At 52.7% G+C, this 18,168-nt stretch overlaps 1 protein-coding gene across 1 annotated transcript in view; it reads right to left on the bottom strand.

Moving 5' to 3' along the window:
* Window positions 1–18,168, bottom strand: part of RNF123 (ring finger protein 123) — a 44,883-nt gene that overhangs the window by 7,391 nt on the left and 19,324 nt on the right. The window contains exons 24-34 of the mRNA XM_086755438.1: window positions 17,922–18,005; window positions 17,199–17,306; window positions 14,585–14,762; window positions 13,595–13,669; window positions 13,096–13,183; window positions 12,748–12,835; window positions 12,534–12,618; window positions 5,378–5,517; window positions 4,990–5,178; window positions 3,241–3,316; window positions 2,458–2,542 (exon numbers count right to left, since the gene is read on the bottom strand). Of these exons, the coding sequence (XP_086611564.1) occupies window positions 2,458–2,542; window positions 3,241–3,316; window positions 4,990–5,178; window positions 5,378–5,517; window positions 12,534–12,618; window positions 12,748–12,835; window positions 13,096–13,183; window positions 13,595–13,669; window positions 14,585–14,762; window positions 17,199–17,306; window positions 17,922–18,005 (1,196 nt within the window). The remainder of the gene's footprint in view (window positions 1–2,457; window positions 2,543–3,240; window positions 3,317–4,989; window positions 5,179–5,377; window positions 5,518–12,533; window positions 12,619–12,747; window positions 12,836–13,095; window positions 13,184–13,594; window positions 13,670–14,584; window positions 14,763–17,198; window positions 17,307–17,921; window positions 18,006–18,168) is intronic.

Raw genomic sequence — 18,168 nt, 5'->3', positions numbered from 1 at the left:
GAGATCCCACCCTTGGCAGTCCCACCGCTCGGGATGCAGCGTTTCGAGCTGGCAGCTTGTAAAAGCTGTAAGATCAGTATGGCCAGACTGCCTGGGAGATGCACCCTGAAGGCTGCTTAGGTCTTTTCTTGCAGAGCTGTGCCACAGACAAGCCCTCCTGACTCACACCGAGAGCATCGGCCGCAGGCAGGGCTGGGGAACACGCTGCCCGGCCTCCCTCCCCTTGCCTCCGAGCGGACGGTGTCCACAGGGCACGGAGAAAGCCCGAAGAGCATCCCTATACACCCAGTCCTAATTACAACGTGTCCTTGCGACAGGGGACCAGCAGCCTCACCACTGGGCCTTGCCCCTTCTCCTGCCGCTCACCCTCACCAGGATCCGTACACAAACGCTGTCCGACACCGCTCCATTAGCTCACTCCGAAGGAGACTTAATAGAAAATCTGCTCAATTATTTAGCAGATAAACAGGGGGATGATACTGGCTGAACGCAGCCAGGGTCTCTGGCACGGACCCAACGATTCAGCCCAGCTCCTGGCTCAGCCTGACAAATCCTGCCCTCCCTCTCCTCCCCGCAAAACCAAGGCTCAGTCATTAAGGCCTGGCTGAAGGCAGCACACGGGCATCCCTGCCTCCTTGGCCCTGGCAACGAAGAGGCTGCCCAGCCGCTGTCAGACTCGAGGGCTGGGCATGACAGGAGGCCTGAGCAGTCCCAAACCCACTGAGGTGGGCCAAAAAGAGTTTTAAAACAAGGAGCTGTTGCCTACTGGTGAGATAGCCCAGCCCCCAGTGCCTGCTCTCACCGGCTGACGGGGTTCAGCTCCCTCATGGCAAGTCCTTGAGGGACAGGCTCTGCTCATCCCAGCTGCACCTCCCAGCCCGACAGCACCCTGCAGAAATGGGACCCAGAGACTTGCACAGAGGATCAAACTGGGACTGAACCCTCGAGGAATGCAAAGGCAGCAGAAAAGCCTCTGCATTTCCTCTCCTATCTGCCAGTTTTCTCCATCCTGCCCTTGTTTGCTGTTTTCGGACGTGCCTGCACGGAGCACAACCACCCCGTAAGCGGGGTACAACACTCACACCCCGGTCCTCAATTCCGAGTGCTGCAAAGAGAGCGGGTGGCTCGGTTTTCCCTTCAATGGGAGATTCTCTGCCCGTGGCCATGCTGATCTCCGCCATCGGGCTGCCCAGCCCCTCTGCTCAGCTAGCGGCAGAGCCTCCAAGCTACTCAGCCTTGGTACTTTTGTCTTAATTGACCTCAACTCTGCAGCGTTTGCTTGCCTTTTATAGATCAGTGACATATCAAACCTCAGATTTAGTGCAGGGCTTTGCAAAATCACATAAAAGCATTTTGTTTTATAAGCACTTTTCCCCAGGCTTCCTTGTTTCACCTACTGCTGCTCCTCCTGCTCAGCTAGGTCCACCAGAAGGACACGATGCTTTGCCCACACCGTTCCCCCATTTTGTATTTATTTCTGCATGATTTTCATCCTGCAACCATCTTCACAACACTCTTCAAGTTTGCTGAACTGAAGGCCAGAGAAAGAGCTTTGTCCCTTCCCCTCTTTGACTCTACCAGTGACTCGGTCTGGGACCGGGACGTTCAAGGGACAGGCAGCCAGGGAAGGACTTCTCGTCTTGCCTGGCATGCAGGGAACTGCTTTATCGCATCCCCCTGTCCCTCCAGGAAGAATTGTGTAGCTGTGGCGTCAAATTCACGACGTTTGCCCTTTCCACAGAGCAGGACTCTAGGGGGGAGCCCAGAGAGGCTGCTGATCAATGACCTTGTGCTAAGCTCTTGGCAATGTCACACTTGGGGCTGTGAGACTGGCGCAGCAGCCACGGGAAGCGGGATATAATTAGATATATTTGTGTACATCTTTGAGTCCTTCAGAGAAGAAGCTGAAAGACTGGCTGCAGGGCTGAGCTGCTCGGCCAGATGGGGCTCCGCTCTCCGCAAAGCCAGAGACTATCATGTTCTCCAAAGGCGAAAACAAGCAGGATTTGTAGGAGCCCCATCTCCCACAGGGCATGGCGCCCAGGCAAGGTGCCTACGAATGACACCGGGACGCAGCAAAGGCAAGGCTGCAGAGGGTATCAGCACCATCCTGTTCTCAGGAGTCGGTACAAACAGGCGCACACACGCATAAACCAGTAGGTCAGCTGTGGGTTTGTCTCTTGGAACAGCTGGTTACCATAAAGACAGGAAAATTTGCTTCATCTGAAAATCAACATCACGTAAGTGGCTGGACAGAATTTCTCTCACGCTTGTGTCCCAGCTCCAGGCAGCCGGAGAGCTCTGCACACATTCTGATGTGTCCCCAAGACATGCTCAGAGCAAAGGAGTTTGAAGGAACTTCGCTCCTGCAACATCTCCCACAGCACTAACCACTGCAGCGCCCAAAACAATGCCACGTGCAACGACGCTGTGCTACGGAAGTCAAAAGTCACTCACCCCTGAACATCAGTGTCCACCAGCAGCCGCACCAGTATCCCTGTCACGGCCACAAGGATTGGGTAATGGTCCACGCTCTCCAGCCCTGTGGAAGCAAAAGCAAAAGATTGAGCCACCGCCACCACACGAGAAGCAGAGCAGGGCTGCGCTGCTGCTTCCAGATGTGGTGGCAGAGCAGTCCAGGAGGGAAGGCCATGACTTGGGCTCTCCAGCACTTGGAGCCAGTCTCTGCCAACAGGCACAACTCAGCCGCCTGCCATGAGGAAGAAGGCTGATGTTGAGAACTGCTTCCCCCAGCAACTCGGCGCACCCTTTACTCGATGCAGAGCAGAGCAACCATGTCTGCAACCTAAACTGCAATCTGTCCGGGGCTTTGAGCCTTTCAAACAGCTCCCACCTAACCTGTGTCACATCAGTATCCAACAAGGCACCTCCCCACCCACGCACAGCACAGCTGCCACTTCCACCATGGACAGCCAAATCCACGCATCAGCTGCCTCGTGAGGACATAGATCCTGGAGGGAACTGGAGCTGCTGGGCAGACAGAGGCTAAGGGCCTAGGAACAGCATCAAAGCTCAGGTCTGCCTGGAGGATTTATGTGTCTTCTAAAGATCAGCACTTCTGTGGCAGTCTGCGGCACCAGACTGCCAGGGATGGGACAGGCCTGAAGTCTGATCCCATATGCCTCTGCGCTGTCTTTCACAAGGTACACGCCATCCCCAAATTCCCAAGGACATGTGTCCAGCATGTTTTCAACAGAGAGGGACAGGGAGTGGACTCACCTGGCAGACGGAGATTGACCACTCTGTCAAACAAGTTCCTTTCAGCCGTCACACGGTTCAGCACCTGGTTCAGGAGCTGTGTAGGGAAAAGCAGAGAAGGTTTGTATTTTCTGGCCAGGTTTTCCTGTGAGCAGCATCCAAAGGGCATATTTTGGGGCAGAACGACCTTATAGCTCGGGGTCGGTGCCTGGGAGCCAGTGGATGCACAGAGGGAGGCTCGCAGCACAGTCCTAGCTTGGCCCTGGCACAGAGGGAGGTGGCATTGCACCACAATGGTTGTACCAGACCCAAACCTCCCAGGGAAGAGGCAGCCTGAGGTCAAAGCACCTGAATCTTGGCATCTTCCACCTAAATCTGAATCCCACCTACAGATGCCAAGCTGCTTCTGTGGAAAAAAGCTGTTGGCAAGGGGAAGCTACAGCCCCTAGGACAGTCACAGCCCACGGAGAGTGAGCTGGCAGCTGCTGCTGGGAAAAAGTAGTGTCGGTGGGGTGAAGCACAGTCCAGGTCCTGCCGTGCCTGGAGTTGGCAGCAGGACGGACCTACCAGCCCTGAAGCATGCATAAGCGCAGAGAGTAATCTGCTTCTCTGCTTGACAGAACATCACCACAGGCAGAGATTTCTGCCTATGACCAGCATAGAAGGCATCAACTGTAAAGACACTTAATTAGGTACCATTAGCTCTCACCCAAACCCCCAGTGGGATGAGTGGGGCCCGCTCCAGGCTTGACAACCGCTGCAAGCTGTGCACCAGCTCTCAGATGCAGCATCCCTCCTCCTGTTGCCCTCATGCACAAAGAGCACAATTCTGGACACGGATGCCAGACCTCTCTGTGGGCATGTCCAATGGTGGGGCACAGCTTCGTGGCAGCACCAGGATGCGAAGGGGATGCTGCAGCACCTTGCACTCTGCTGGTTTTCCCTCAGCTTGCCCAAACCACCTGCTAAGGGCCCCTTGCTTTCCTCCTTGCACAGGGAAAATCCTGGGATCCCAAACTGAGCATTTCCCTTAAGATTGCCATACTAGACCCCACTCTGTCTTGCCTTGCCTCTGCTCAGAGCCCTGAGCCTCAACCCTTGGAGCAACCCAACCCCTGCGGTACAGGAACGGTATATGTGACTGTTCTCCACCAAGCTGGCTCCTACAAGAGCAGCTGCATGCCCTCAGGGCTTTCCAGGGTTGCTTATGCTTTAGAACAGAAACTAATTTACTGGCACCTAAGGGGTGTTGTGGGTTGGAATGGGGCTGTCCCAGTCACCCCAGCAGGGAAGCAGAGACGTTTGGACCATAGTCTAGGACTGAGGGCTAAAGGACCAAGATGCCTGCCCAAACATCGGGGCATGTTCCCTGTGAGGTCAGCTGTACTCTCTACAGCTCTTGCTCGGATGTGCCACATCTCCTCTCTGGATTTCATGGCATTGCTTGCCACAGGAGCATCCAGCATTTACTGGGTGGAAGAAACTGGCCATAGCCCCTCTGGGGGAAGATTTAAGGGGCTGTCATCCTCCCTCCTGCTAGAGGCAGAAATCAGCTGTGCCCAGACTAGTTGCAAAGGAGGGGAGCAGTTGACATGTAGCCATTTTAGGGAGCACCACCTGTTCTGCAGCAGTTAGGCTTGCTGTAGCAGCTTTAAGTACTACAGCATTTGCAGCAGCTGCCCCCACTTCACAGCACATCTGGAGAGAGGGCAGAGGGCTCCCCACACCCCTTCAGAGGACGCTTCTTCACACTTCACGAAAGGGTGATACCTGGGCGAGCCTCCGAAGCAGCAGCTCTGATGACGGGCGATTCCAGTCGAGAAAGATCTCCGGCGCCAACGTGACGGTCATTTCCAGCACCCTGAGCAAGCTCACCGACAGGTCAAAGCAGGTGGCACACACCTTCAGCTGGCGGCTGTCCACAAAGTTCCTCTCCAAGCGCTCTGCTGCTTGCTGGATCTGCCATGCAAGGGAGACAGCTTAAAAAGGTGCCCCTTCCCAAAAGGAGGGCTGCAACGCCCAGCCCAGCTCAGCTCCCAGGTGTGCCAAGGAATTGCTGCACTCCCAAAGCCAAGAGTCGTGTCTTGAACCTGTCTGCGTGCAGGACATGGGCACCCATCGTGTGTGGGACCCCCGCAGTCCTGGGGGGCACACTCACCTCCTGAATCATGCCGATGAACTCGGAGAAAGCCCAGTTCAGTTGGTTGAGGACGCTGTTGAGGAAGCTGGGGGCCAGGTCGCGGTCGCTGCGGAGCAGGTCTGCCATGTGCCGCTGCAGCAAGGTGGAGGGACATGGCTCTGAAACCAGACAGGGACAGCTTCAGTGGCCTGGTCCCGGAGCAGCCGAGCGTGGGGGGGCAAGGATTATTATGAGCAGAGATCTTGCTTGTTTGGCCTCCAAGCACTTTTTTGCAATGCCAGCCTGAATTAACCAGGGAAGGGCCCTGTGAGCTCATTGCTGCCCATGTGCATGGGAGTGCTGCCCTGCAGCTTAGCATCCCTCCCGCTCCGCTCCGCAGAGGCCTGCAGTCAGCTCAGCATTAACTCCTCCTGATAGTGGTGTGGTAGCCGCCTGGAGCCAGCACGGCCACCACTGGCCTCACGTGGCCATGCCTGCCTGCCCATGTCCAGGGATGAAGGCACCTAGCAAATCCCACTGCTGAGAGCCTCCTGCATGGAGCTGGGGCTGGCTCTGCCCTCGGCAGGCAGGGCTGCCTGCGCTCCCCAGCCAAGTTCAGCCTGAGCACAGACACGTCCCCATGGTACACGGCTTTTTCACTATCAGGAGCACAGACAGGGTCAGACCCAGCCGCTGGGAAACACAGAATCAGGGCTGTGTGAGGCACCAGTCCCCGCTCATGGGCAGGGAAAGGAGGGAGGCACAAATGGGACGGATGCTTCTCACCAGGAAGGGTACCAGAGTTCAAGTCACAGACTAAAATACCAGGCTTGGAGAAAGAAACTTCAACAAATTTACCAAGTATAAAAAATAAAATCCAATTACTTTGCCCTCTACTAGAAGCTATGAGTAACTAAGAGCAGGTGGAAACTCTGGCAGCACCGGCACTGCCACACTGTGACTGCAGAAGGTCTTTGGGATGGCAGCCTGCTGGAAAGGCCAGCGTGGGCGAAGGAAACACAGGGAGACCACCATCACATCCCGAGGGATTGAGAAGCGAGGCGTAACTACAGGCAGATTGCTAGCTGGGATTAGCAAAGGCAGAGGAGGATGGCAGGAGACTGGCAGCTCAGATGGGAACAGGATAAATTATTCCGTAAATACCCACTAATAATTGCCATGAGCTTCTGTTGCTGCGGAGGACGTGCACTGAGGTCTCACAGCGCATAATCACTCCGGGCAGGCCAGCACCCTGGCTTTGATCCTGCCTAAAAGAACACCTTTGGGATGTATTTCATCACCACAAACACCTTTGATGTCCTGTTCCCACCCGCAAGCACTTTCCCAGCCCCTGCCCCTCGCTCGGCTAGTCCCCGAGCCAGACGTCCTTTTGATGTATTTACTGATCCTCAGTGGATTTCTTGCCAGTGTCCCCAAAACTGTGTAAACCTTTAGCACTGGACTTGCTCTGGAGCAACATTTCACAGCTCAGTTGTGTGCAGCAGGAGGAATTTGGATTCCGGCTTGGCTCCTACTTGCTTTATTTGACAATATTTATTCTTTGCAGCCCCCTCCTTCTGGTGGGAGAAACACAGAGATGCTACTCTGCAGTCACTTCCTCCAGCTAGCCATGATTTCCGACCTTTATGATAGTCTTTCAAATGGGAATAACCCCATCCTGTGCAGTTTCTCATACAGAAACTGCCACATCTTTGTCCTTTTTGCCATCTCTCCCTGAGCCTTGCCGGTTCTCCCAGATTTTCCTTGGAGAGGTGGAATCAGAAGCACACGCAGCATCCAAACCACAAGCACGTGGCAGATTTGCACAAAGGCATAATGTGGTTTTGTTTTTGTTCTGCTTTCCTTTCTTCATAATTGCTGTTGTGCAATTTGTTCCTTCGACCGGGCATCAAGCTGATATTTTCCAAAAGATCTCGCTAGGATGACAGCTCAAGGATAACCCTTTCCTAAGAATTACAGCTCAAGATCCTCAGGAACTTGCTGGTCACAAGGCACAAGTGGAGAAGCCCAGGAGTCAACGCTGGAGCCCACCTTGTTGTCTTCTCTGTCAGTGAGGGACGACGGGGCAAAGCACACCCTTACCAAATTTGCAGATGACACTAAACAAGGGGCTTTGTCCAACATGTGAGAGGCACCCTGAGAAACCTGAGGACTGGGAGAAGCACCTGACCATATTCAACAAGAAGGGCAAAATTCTGCACCTGGGGAAGAACGATCCCAAATGTCAGTCCTGGCTGGGAAACAACGGTCTGGGCACCACACTATAAAGGGGTTTTGTAGGATATTAGTTTGCACAGGGGACGGGTGAGGGCTTTTGCTACAACTAAGAGGTGGATGATGGTAGGAGGAGGTGCTCAGCAGACCATGGGAGGCATCACCCCTCTGCTTGGCCCTGGGGAGGTCACACCTGAAATACCACAGTTTTTCTCAGGAGGGTGCATAGACAGGTCCCAATAGCCCACCCTGCAGTCGTGTCTCTAAGGGTTTTACTCAGCCCCCAGCCCACTGATTTTTAATTTCATTTTCCCTTTGTGTTCACCACTTTACAGCTGGCAATGCTGAATTCCATCTACGTTTTCTATCCCAGTTATTCAGGATGGGAAGGTCCTTTTGCAGGGTTGAGGGTTTTTTTTTTTTTGTGTTTTCTTTTCCCCAGCCTCCCCTCAATGTGTAAAAAGTGCTTCTTATTAAAACTGCTGACATATTATCCCCTTCCAGCCTTCAAGTACTGAAGCAGTTCTAGGCAAGGTTCACTACTCCTTGGGGATGAGCTCTGCGGGTTGTCCTCTTGATCTGTGGCCAAAGTCTCTTTTACTAACGTTTCAAGTCAGGACAGATCTCAACATGAATTGCCCAGCCAAAGTTTACCTCATTTGAAGGCAGCTTTGGCTTTTTGAAGGATGCTCTTATGCTTGTAATAACTTGCTTTATCCTGATTTGGGGTCAATGACTATTTCCACATAGTCTTTTTTCAATAAGTGGTGTGAATTTGCTCCAAACCCCCAATTCTATGTTCTTAAATGCTTTCCCTGCTGCTGGCAAAGACTCTGCCAGTCTATAAAAAAGTGGTGCCTCTTGTCAAACTTCTCCACAGTTATGTAGGGTTTTAAGCTAACATCAGGAAACAGCGGACTTCCTTGGCTTTTGTTGCTCCCAAGAGGATTCTGAATCTAAAGACGCTGTGATCACTGCTACTCTTTGAAAGCAACACAAGGAACTAGCCCTGGGCTACAGCAAGAGCAGCTTTGTCCCTTGCATGAGTTCCCAGATGATAATCATTAGTGATATCTAGAAACCTAGTTCTGGTGCTGCGTTCGTCTTCACCTGCAAGATGTTTACCTTTGCTGAGGCATTTCCACCCACATCTCTCACATCTCAGTTACCGCTGCCCTCCTGGCTAATGACACGTGTGCCGTTTCAGACAAGGACATCATTTCGTAGGGAGTCTGTGGATACTCACTGATGTGGTTACTTTCCTGATCTTGGCAATAGTATGTCATTAGTGTTTCTAAAACTTGTAACTCCTTAACACAAAAGCCACTCAATCTTGGCTTAGCCTTCCTGATGACAGATAAAGATCAGTCACTGGAACAGAAATCGGTGGTTTGCCAAGGCCAGAAATGATGACCTAAATATATTTAATGTGGGCAACAGAGCATGGCCCCAAGCGATTATAGATATATCCAGTGTTTCCACAAGAGAAACTTCCCTGCAAAAATATAACCAAAATAGTCAGAGAGAAAAAATAATCTAGGTGGGGAAAATAGTGAATAAAAACACAGAGTTCTTTAAGAAGATTATTAGGCAGCCAGAAAGCCCCAGTGCTACAGCAAGCACTTGGGATAAAAGGTTCACTGAGACCAGGATGAAGCAAAGATGTAAATTAAAATGAAAAGGTAAAGTGAACATAATCAAACATAGCCGGTGGTTGATGGGAACAAGGAGAAAAGGGGTAACAGAAAGAGAAGATGTAAAAGAAACATCCACCACTAACCATGCTACATGTAGAGTTTCTTCAAGTACAGGAAAAAAAATTACAGCAGAATTATTGAAAAAGTAGCAACGGGAGAAAGTGTAACAGTAGCAGAGGCCCATTAATAGATAGGAGTTAAAAATTAATCAAGCAGACAAAGTGGAAGCCTTCAGTAAGTGCTCCTAGTAGATAATTGTAAAGAAGCAGGGTCATGTACTTTCATCACAGGAAGATAATTATCTACTTTATAGTTCGCTAATGACCCAGGAAAATTTATAACAGGGCTATTTGTGAGATTTCCTGGTCAGCAGCCCAAGGCCTCTGGACACAGCAGCATTTACTGCAGAGCTAGGAGCTCTCAGAGGAAAGCCCAAATGGAGCAGATTCAGAAGCAAAGCAGTTCCATCCACTGCTAATCTGAGTTCCTGAAAGGATCCAGATGTAAACGTGAAACAGCTGCCGCTCAGCAGCTGTGGCCCAACAGGTAAGCTGGGGATGCAGCGATCCGCGTCGCAGGTAAACCGCACTGCTGTGTTCAGAAAGGACCAAAGGGAACAGCGCAGGGTGAGGCGGAGGGAAAGCACGCTGCGTTCAGGGAATGAGACGTCAATAACGTCGAGCGCAAGGCATCAGGACGGCCCAGCGCACGCCTCCAGAGCACAGCCCTGGCAAACAGGCTAATGCGAGTTTTGGCTCCACAACCGGCAGAGCAGGGAGGTGGTGTAGCCAGCTTGACACTGGCATCTCTGGGGCTGCCAAAAATATGGGAAGGGCGAACACAGGGGCTCACAGAAAAACAAAACCCCTTCCTGAATAAGACACAGAGGCTGCACTTTCTTTCTTTAACCATTAAAAAGGACCAAGAAGTGAGTTAACCCTGCTACACAAGCACTTTTGAAGAATAAAATGTTGTAATGCACAGAGTTTAACCCAGCAGAGAAAGGCAGAGCAGCAGTGGAAGGCAGAAGATGAGGTTAGGTACATTCCCATCAGGAAAATGTGATAGATTTATTTCTGAGGGTGAGGAACCACCACCAGAAGGGCTTGGACAGTTCAACTGTCACCAGCTGATGCTTTTGGCACTGTCAGACCGAGAAAGGATTTCTTCCTGAAAGACCTCCTTAGCTCAGGCAATTTGCTGGGCTTGGGAAGGGGATGTGGGAGAATTCTCTGGCCCACGCTGCACAACAGCTCAGCCAGATGATCTCACGGTCCCATCCACCTACCCTCCACCGCTTGACAGATGTGTGAGCAGAAGGCCTGAGGCAAAGGAGCCCTGTGCTGCATCTTGAAGCCACTCCGCAGCTCTGGAAAAGCAAGACAGGCTGGGCCTGGCACAGGGCCACCACTGCTGCTCACCATGTGCATGCCGTAACAGCACCTGGCCTCTCTTGCAAGCCACGATGAAAGCAAAACAAGTTCCTATCGCAGCTCCCCCAACCAGAACTGGCCCTGCCTCTGAACAGAGCCCCCATCTGCTCTCAGGAGCCAAACTGGAGGCAGAGCCCGGTGTGCACGAGAGCTGTTTGGTGCCAGCAGGGCGAGGGAACAACTTGGTGAAGCAGGCAGGAACACACACGGCCTTTCTGAGCCTCTCCCCCTCCCTGGGCTAACTCAGGCAGCCAGCTCATTGCCCACCATCAGTGGGCATGGACAAAAAGCAGCACGGCTGGTCTGTACTCTGTGTGTTTCACGGATATTGCGAGGCAGCACCAGCACACCTTCTCCACCTGTGCAGAGTCCTCCCAGGAAGCATCCCCGAAGCAGGACAAGGCTGGAGCATTTGCCCAATTCCCTTCAGACTGATCTGCAGAAGCAGACCCAGACAAACAAGGATTTCCTTCAGCTCAGCAGTTTGTCCCGTTGTCCCTGCCAATGCTCCCATTGCAACACGGTGAAGACTGATGAGTGGGAAGGCCAGGGGGTCGTCTCCTCCTCCTTCCCTGGGCACCATCTCAAGGACACCTCCCAGCCCCCTGTTTCTCTTCAATTAAATCAGCATTCACTGTTGATCTTGCTGCGCCTTAAAATAGCAATCCCAGGAGCAAGTCACCAGTAGCCAGCCCAGCCCGCTCTGGGCTCAGACGGTGCGGAGCCACCCGGAGATGGACGGAGAGAGGCCTGGAAAGCTGAGGAACTGCGCTGCAGCCTCAGAGCTCCCCAGGATGGGGGGAGCTCAATCACCACCCCACAGGACTGGTGGCAGCCACCCGGGGGCTTTCTTCTGCAGTAGGAGGGTGAGGGGACAGTCACAAGGTCCCTCCTGCATGTGTACCGGGGTTTCCCCATCATCCTCCAAGGATGAGAGGAACCAGAGGCTGGCACAGCCTGCGGCAGGGCTCTGACCCCAGAGGTAATGCTGCTGGAAGTGCAGGAGCGGGTCTGCGATGCAGCCTCAGAGACTGCCGTGTCGGCACCAGCCTGCCTGGGATCTCCCCGGGACGCAACTGAGAAAAACCATCATTGTGTGAAGCCCCCTGTCCCACAAAGAAGGGTCTCTCTAGGCAGAAGAGGGGAAGGAGGGAGCTGTCTAAAGCTACTTCACCAGACAAGAGACGGTCACGTGACAAACTTACTCTGGAAACTAGCAACAGAGAGATCTCCTGGGCACCACAGGCAGAAGAGAGAAAGAGAACAAGAGTGCTGTTAAAACAGAGACAGGCAGCTCTTCCCACCGGACGGGGCTCAGCGCACACCTCCACATGCCGCCTGCCCATGCCACGCTGCAGCACCGTGTCCCCCGTCCCCAGGCAGCTCTCCAGGAGCAAGGTCTGGCACAAAGCCTCATCCACAGCAGAGCGGGGTCAGGAATGTATCTGGGCAGGCCCAGACCCTGCAAGGCTGAAGCTGGGGACGTGTTCTTCAGCTCAAGAAAGGTACCTTCTCCTCCCTACGTCTTTCTCAGCCGCAACAGAGCCAAGAAACCCCTCATTTTGGTGACAGTGCTGAGAACCAAACTGCCGTGTCAAAGGCAGGACAGGCTCTGCCAGGCTCTGGCGATGCCTGGCTAAAACACCCCCTGCTTGCAAAACTTCTCCAGTGCCCTGTCTCCTTGGGTAACCACTCCTCACAGGATCCCCCTACTTCAGCAGCTGTCTCACCAGCTGGCCTGGCCCACAGTAGGGATGGCTACGAAGGAAGAGGCCGGTCCTCCCTCACCACCCTTCACAATCCCGAGTGCCAGTCCCCTGCCCCACTCACTCTGCAGGCTGGGGAGGCTGGCATCCTCAGGCTTGGTTTTCAGCAGGTGAGGGAGGCGTGTGTATCTGTACCCAAAGCCACAGCCCTGGTAAAAGAGAGAAGGACAGATCTGAGAGGCTGGGAAACAGCTGGGTTTTGCTGCTACTGGAAAGTGAAACGCTCAGTGTCCAGCCAGCCCCAGGCGTTGAGAGGTGCAGGGATGCAGGACGCTCACCCGCCACAGCCTGACGAGGATCCAGTTGGTCTGTGCCCAGGGTCGCTGCTCATAGGGAGCCAGGAGGTTCTTCATCATGGAGATCCGCCTGCCGGACAAGGACACAGCTCAGCCCCAAGCTTTGGGGACAGGGGATTAAACAGGACACGCAGTACTGGAGTACATGGAGCTGGGGCAGAGCAAAGCCACTGGTATAAGGGTGAGAGAAGGCTCCCAAATCAACTCCAGCATCCTGCTGCAGCTTCCAGATCCTCGGTGGTGCTTGGTAGCCCACCTGCTCCCCCACCCAGCCTTACCACCACTCCAGCCCTGCCCCAGCTCCCCGGGAACAGGCAGGGCAGCACTTACTGCTCTTCTGGGATCCTCTCTACAGCACGCAGCGAGTGCGGGTAGCAGACGTAGCTGGCCAGTGCCTGCATCAGGGAGTCCCGGATGTCTGAGGAGGAATGAGAAGGTGTTGGCCAGGTACCCAAGGACACAAAGCATGCCAGGGAGCACCTGAACATCAGAGGCTGGGAGGGACCAGCCCTCAGAGAGGTTTGCGGCCCCAGCTGGTGTAGAGAGCATGCCTACACTCAGGCAGCTAAGAAGTAACCCCAGATTTAACATGCAAGTAGCTGGAACATGAGTCCTGCTCTCAAAACAATACTCTAGGTTGTGTATCTAACCCTGGAATTAGCAGGACACACCACACAAGGGCAATGCCCAGCCTCTCTTTGTCCATGGAGGCATAAAAGCACTCAGCGGATTCAGCAAATGGATCCCAACAGAAGTCTGGTGAGCCACCGGCAGTGGGACCAGCCAGATCTGCAACGAATCACCCCAAAGCAGAGGAAAGCAGCGTTACCCGTGCCCACGATCCTCGAGTCAGCAAAATGCTTGGCCAGGATGGCAGCGAGGCGCATCAGGGTCTCTTCGTAGGCTGCAAAGAGAAGGAGGGAGCAGGGGTCACAGCAGCTCTGTGGTCCCAGCAATCCTGTGGACAGGGCACAGGCCATGGGATTCATTCCTGCTACAGCTAACGTTGCAGTTTTGCCTAGTTGTCAAAACAGACAGCTGGGAATGCACATCCATCTCCAAGAGAGCCTCTCATCTCAGCCTGCAGAGTCTAGAAGAGTTAGCTGGAGAGAGATAAAACCATGCATCTGAGTTGGACAGCAAGGGAGAGATGCCTAGTGCAGAAGAGGCTGAGCAACACAAATACCACCCTAGATCTATGCAGAAAAGCCATGTCCAGCCTGCAGGCCTCGAAGAAATCTGCTACCGCTGAACTCTGCTGCTTCTGGAACAGCAAGCACAGCTCCCACTTAATGGTGTGAGCACTTCAGCTACGTCTTGTTGGTGGGAAAAGAAGCTCTTCTTACCTGCACAGGCTCTGGAGAGCACAGAACTATTTGCTAAGAGCTCCCTGGGATCCCGTAGCCAGGAAAAGCAATGAATGTGCACAGAGGGAATCCAGGGAATCCACCTAAACACAGGCTCTTGTCTCAAGTGGGTGGTCACCTCCATAGGAACGGACCCAAATCCCAGGGGGATTTGAAAGCAGTCCCAGTTCCTGCACTTAAGGCACATTTCCTCCCACCCAGAGGCCAGCAGGCAATGGGACACATTGCCGGGGCAATCACATCTTCCAGCATCCAGCCCATTCCTGGTGTCTCCTTGGAAAGAAAATCCATTGCTGCCAGTGATTTTCACTACAGCCAACACTGGTGCAGCACATCTCAACCAGGAAAGGACCAGAAGGGACGATACCCAACTACCACTGCTTCACCATACGGATGAGGCTTGCTTTAGACTTCATCAGGCCAGGATTAGGACGGCCTCCCCAGCCGGTTACCTGGAAGTTCCTCCATGCTGTTCACAGGGCTGAAGTAGTTCTTGAGTGCGCTGTAGCTGTTCATAGCCACGCTGAGGTAGAACTCTGGCATGAAAGCGAAAAGCGAGCCTGTCCTGTCGCCATGCTCGATGGTGCGGATGCACACTCGCAGCAGCCAATATACATCCTGCATCTTCTCCTGGCCAGAGAGAACACAACAAGCCCCATTCAGTTTTGTCCAGCTTCTCTTTGGACAAACACAGTCAGCACCACATTTAGACCTCAGAAACATCTCCATGTCCAAGATGCTCCTCAGACCACTGCTCTAAATTCATTAACCAGATCTGCAGATGCCCTTCAATTTCCTAGTTTTAATGGGAACAGGCAGAAAAGGCAGCAGAAGGCAGCCACAGCCTTTCGGATTCTGTGCCAGCCATTCAACCAGATTTACTGTCCTGAGGAACATCAGCCTCTTGCTTCTGTAGCAAAAGTCAGGGGGTCCTACATTAAAACTAGGAAATTTAAGGGCAGCTACATAACTTTAAGCTATAAACATCAGCACCAACAAAGCCATAAAAAGAGGAAATGCTATTTCATATCCTGCAGTGCCAAGAAGTATCATCAGCAATAGCAATTTGCATAAAAATAGATGGAGGAGGGTTACACTTGTAATTAAAAAGAATAAAATCAGAGGTGCAGATAAGTGATGTCATTTGCTTAGTGGCTTTTCTGAAGTACCTCGCTACTGTCTTTGGGACGTTACCACGGGTTTGTTCTGTAAATTAGACTGAAATAGCGTTAATCAACTACAAGACATCTTTATCTTGACACGGACACATATCTCAGCTCAACTGTTGCTTTCAGGACAAAAAGCAATCGTGCAGACAACATCAAGGTAAAGAAAGCTGCATTTGGTTTTATTAAGACTTGGTAACCTCAAAACATCATCTCAGGTATTGCCAAGCTAGAAGAAAGCCTACACCTAGAGGACAGAAAGATGTGATGACCCACAGTGCGATGGATAAATACAGCATTGTAACAAAATAAGCTGAAACGGTCTTCCCACAGGGACGTTTAAGAGTGTTTTTAAGTTGTAGCACTCCCTTTCTTCTAACCTGGAATCCCTCAGCTCAGAATAAAGCAGTGACTAATTCCCCTGCTGCAAGAAGCAGCCTCTCCTGTGCTCTGACACCTCAGCAGAGAGCAGGACATGACCTCTAGCCAGAACCAGTCTCTCTCCATCAGCACTGGCAACGTTTGCAACACTCATACAGATGTGTTTCTCCGTTGCACACAAGTTCCAGGGACGCAGGAGCCTGCTGGGTGGATGTCTCCATTGGGAAACAGCAGTGACCTGTGACAGCTGCGAGACGGAGCCCTGAAGGTGCAGGCAGTGTGGACAAGCTCCTCTGCAGAGCAAGCTCACTCGGCTCCTGGGGCACATTTCACAGCCCAAGCCAAGCAGTGACCAGCTCTCCCTGCCAGCCGAGCACACGGAGGCAGGAGCGTGAGCAGGGAAGGCTGTAACCTTCACTCCCAGATGCTGCTGATTCATCCAGAAAGGTGACACCACACTCCTGATGAAACAATAGGTCATCTAGAGACACGAACAGCGGTTCTGCGTGGGCCATCGCAGCGATACCTGCAATGCACACTGGTAACGCCCCACAGCCTTTCAAGAGCAGCCCGGGAAGAAAGGTTTATTTTCTGGCAAGCACGGGCTTCGTTAATGTAGCTTGACAGCTTCTGCAGCGTGGCACTGTGCCTTGCATCCCGCTCTGCGAGTGAAGGAGTGGAAGAGTAAAGAGTGCCATGAGTCAGGATCAGCCACTGCAGCTCTGCCAGATGTGTTCACGGGAACCACCGCTCTCCCCCTTCCTCTTTACATCCTGGGACACGCGCAGAGACTCTGCTACCATGCATGTTCAGGGAAATGGGTCTTCTTCCCCAGCACAAAAAATCTAGAGATGGGGCAAGGCAATGTGCAAGGGAAGACAGGAAGAGATCAGCAGAGCGTAACAGCAAAACTGTTCATGAGAAAACAGACCAGAGACTTGATCCTGGAAAATGGTGAATACAGGGGAAAAAGGGGACAGCCCGTGCAAACAGTCACTGCATTACTAAACACAGAATGCACTCTGTGTGGGAACCAAGTGAAGAAGGGGAGAACACCTTAAAAAAACCAAACCAACAAAAACCTAGGCTTGGATCCTGCAGACTTCAGGAAGAGCAGTGCCAGCGAGACCCCTCTGTGACTCACAGCACAGCTCAGGGAAACGGTTCACAGGAGCTTCTATCCTCTAGACACGCTCTGAGAACTGAACCTCCCCGTGACCTGCACCTTTCTGTCTGCGGTGCAGAGGCCCCAAGGGAAAGCGTACAGGCCCACACACACCTCAGAACAGTCTGGGCTGTGTCCTAACAAACATTATGGGATCAAACCTGGGATAGGAGGGCATCCAGGCCTAGGAAGGAGCCTCTGATGCACAAGAGAGGAAAAACAAGCCCCAGACATCATCAGCATTGCTCCAACACCAGGGAAAATGATACTTGTGACACGTGAGCCAAGCAGCACAGATACAGAAGCTCACTTGCTTGCTCTCCTCTGAGCCGCTCACATTATGCTCCTGCCCACCTTTGAATAAATGGTGACATTTATCCAAGCGAGGCGTCGGCTTAGGTGATTGAGCTTCTCCGAGAACACCTTTTGGCTCTTCAGCAGTTCCTCGTGGATGTCTCTCCTCTGAAAAGAGTGCAGAGATGTCAGGGCAGATGGCACTGCCATTTATAGCATCCTTTTTCAGTGCTGGACAAACAATGCAAAAGCAAATACCACCTTGGGGCTAGCTAGGGAGTACTGGGAGGAGGGAAAGGGGGAAGGAGTCCTTCTGTGGAGGGAGAGGGAATGAATGCTATAAAGAGCACTTCCCAGTCTCAGCTGCAGCCCACAAGGCCTGATGCAGATGCTGGTCCAGTGCGAGCAGCAGCTTTAGAGTTAACTATTGTCAGATACTTTCTTAATGCATCATCAGATACACTCAGTCTCCGGCAGCTGGAATAGGACAGACGTGTCCCCAGACCAGCACTGGAGAGTCTCCACCCCAGGAGACCAACTCCAAGGTCTCTGCAGCACACGGAGGTTTGCAAGCTGCTGCAGCTTGTCTGGGAGAAGTCGAAGCGGTTGCTTCAGTGCTTCTGTCCCTCGAGGCAGTGGCACAATGGGCTGGCACAGTATGAAACGAGGCTGCCAGCTCCAGGTTACTACCCCATCCAAGACATGGGCTGCTGCTGCTTCATCTTCTTTGCCAGATACCGAGGCTCTACCAGAGAAAGAAGCTGGGAGTCCACAAACACTTACTGTTTTTGGGCAGCGGCTGATTTTTTCCTCTGTGTCTTTCAGTGCCATGGCATATTCATTCACATCATCTGACACACCAACCATCTGAAAAACAGCAGATTCCAACAATAAATGAGGGTATTTTTTTCCCTAGACATACAAGCATGCAACCAGATCCCCCAGGGGGGTTGGGAAAGGAAAGGGCACACAGAGTCACTAAATGAGCAGGAAACAGAAAGTCAGTGTAGAAGCATGAACGCTGGGGGAA

The sequence above is a fragment of the Chlamydotis macqueenii genome, chromosome 10 (genome assembly GCF_036417535.1).
Source record: "Chlamydotis macqueenii isolate bChlMac1 chromosome 10, bChlMac1.mat, whole genome shotgun sequence".
NCBI classification, from domain to species: Eukaryota; Metazoa; Chordata; class Aves; order Otidiformes; family Otididae; genus Chlamydotis; species Chlamydotis macqueenii.
This window is presented reverse-complemented; position numbering and strand designations above follow the sequence as displayed.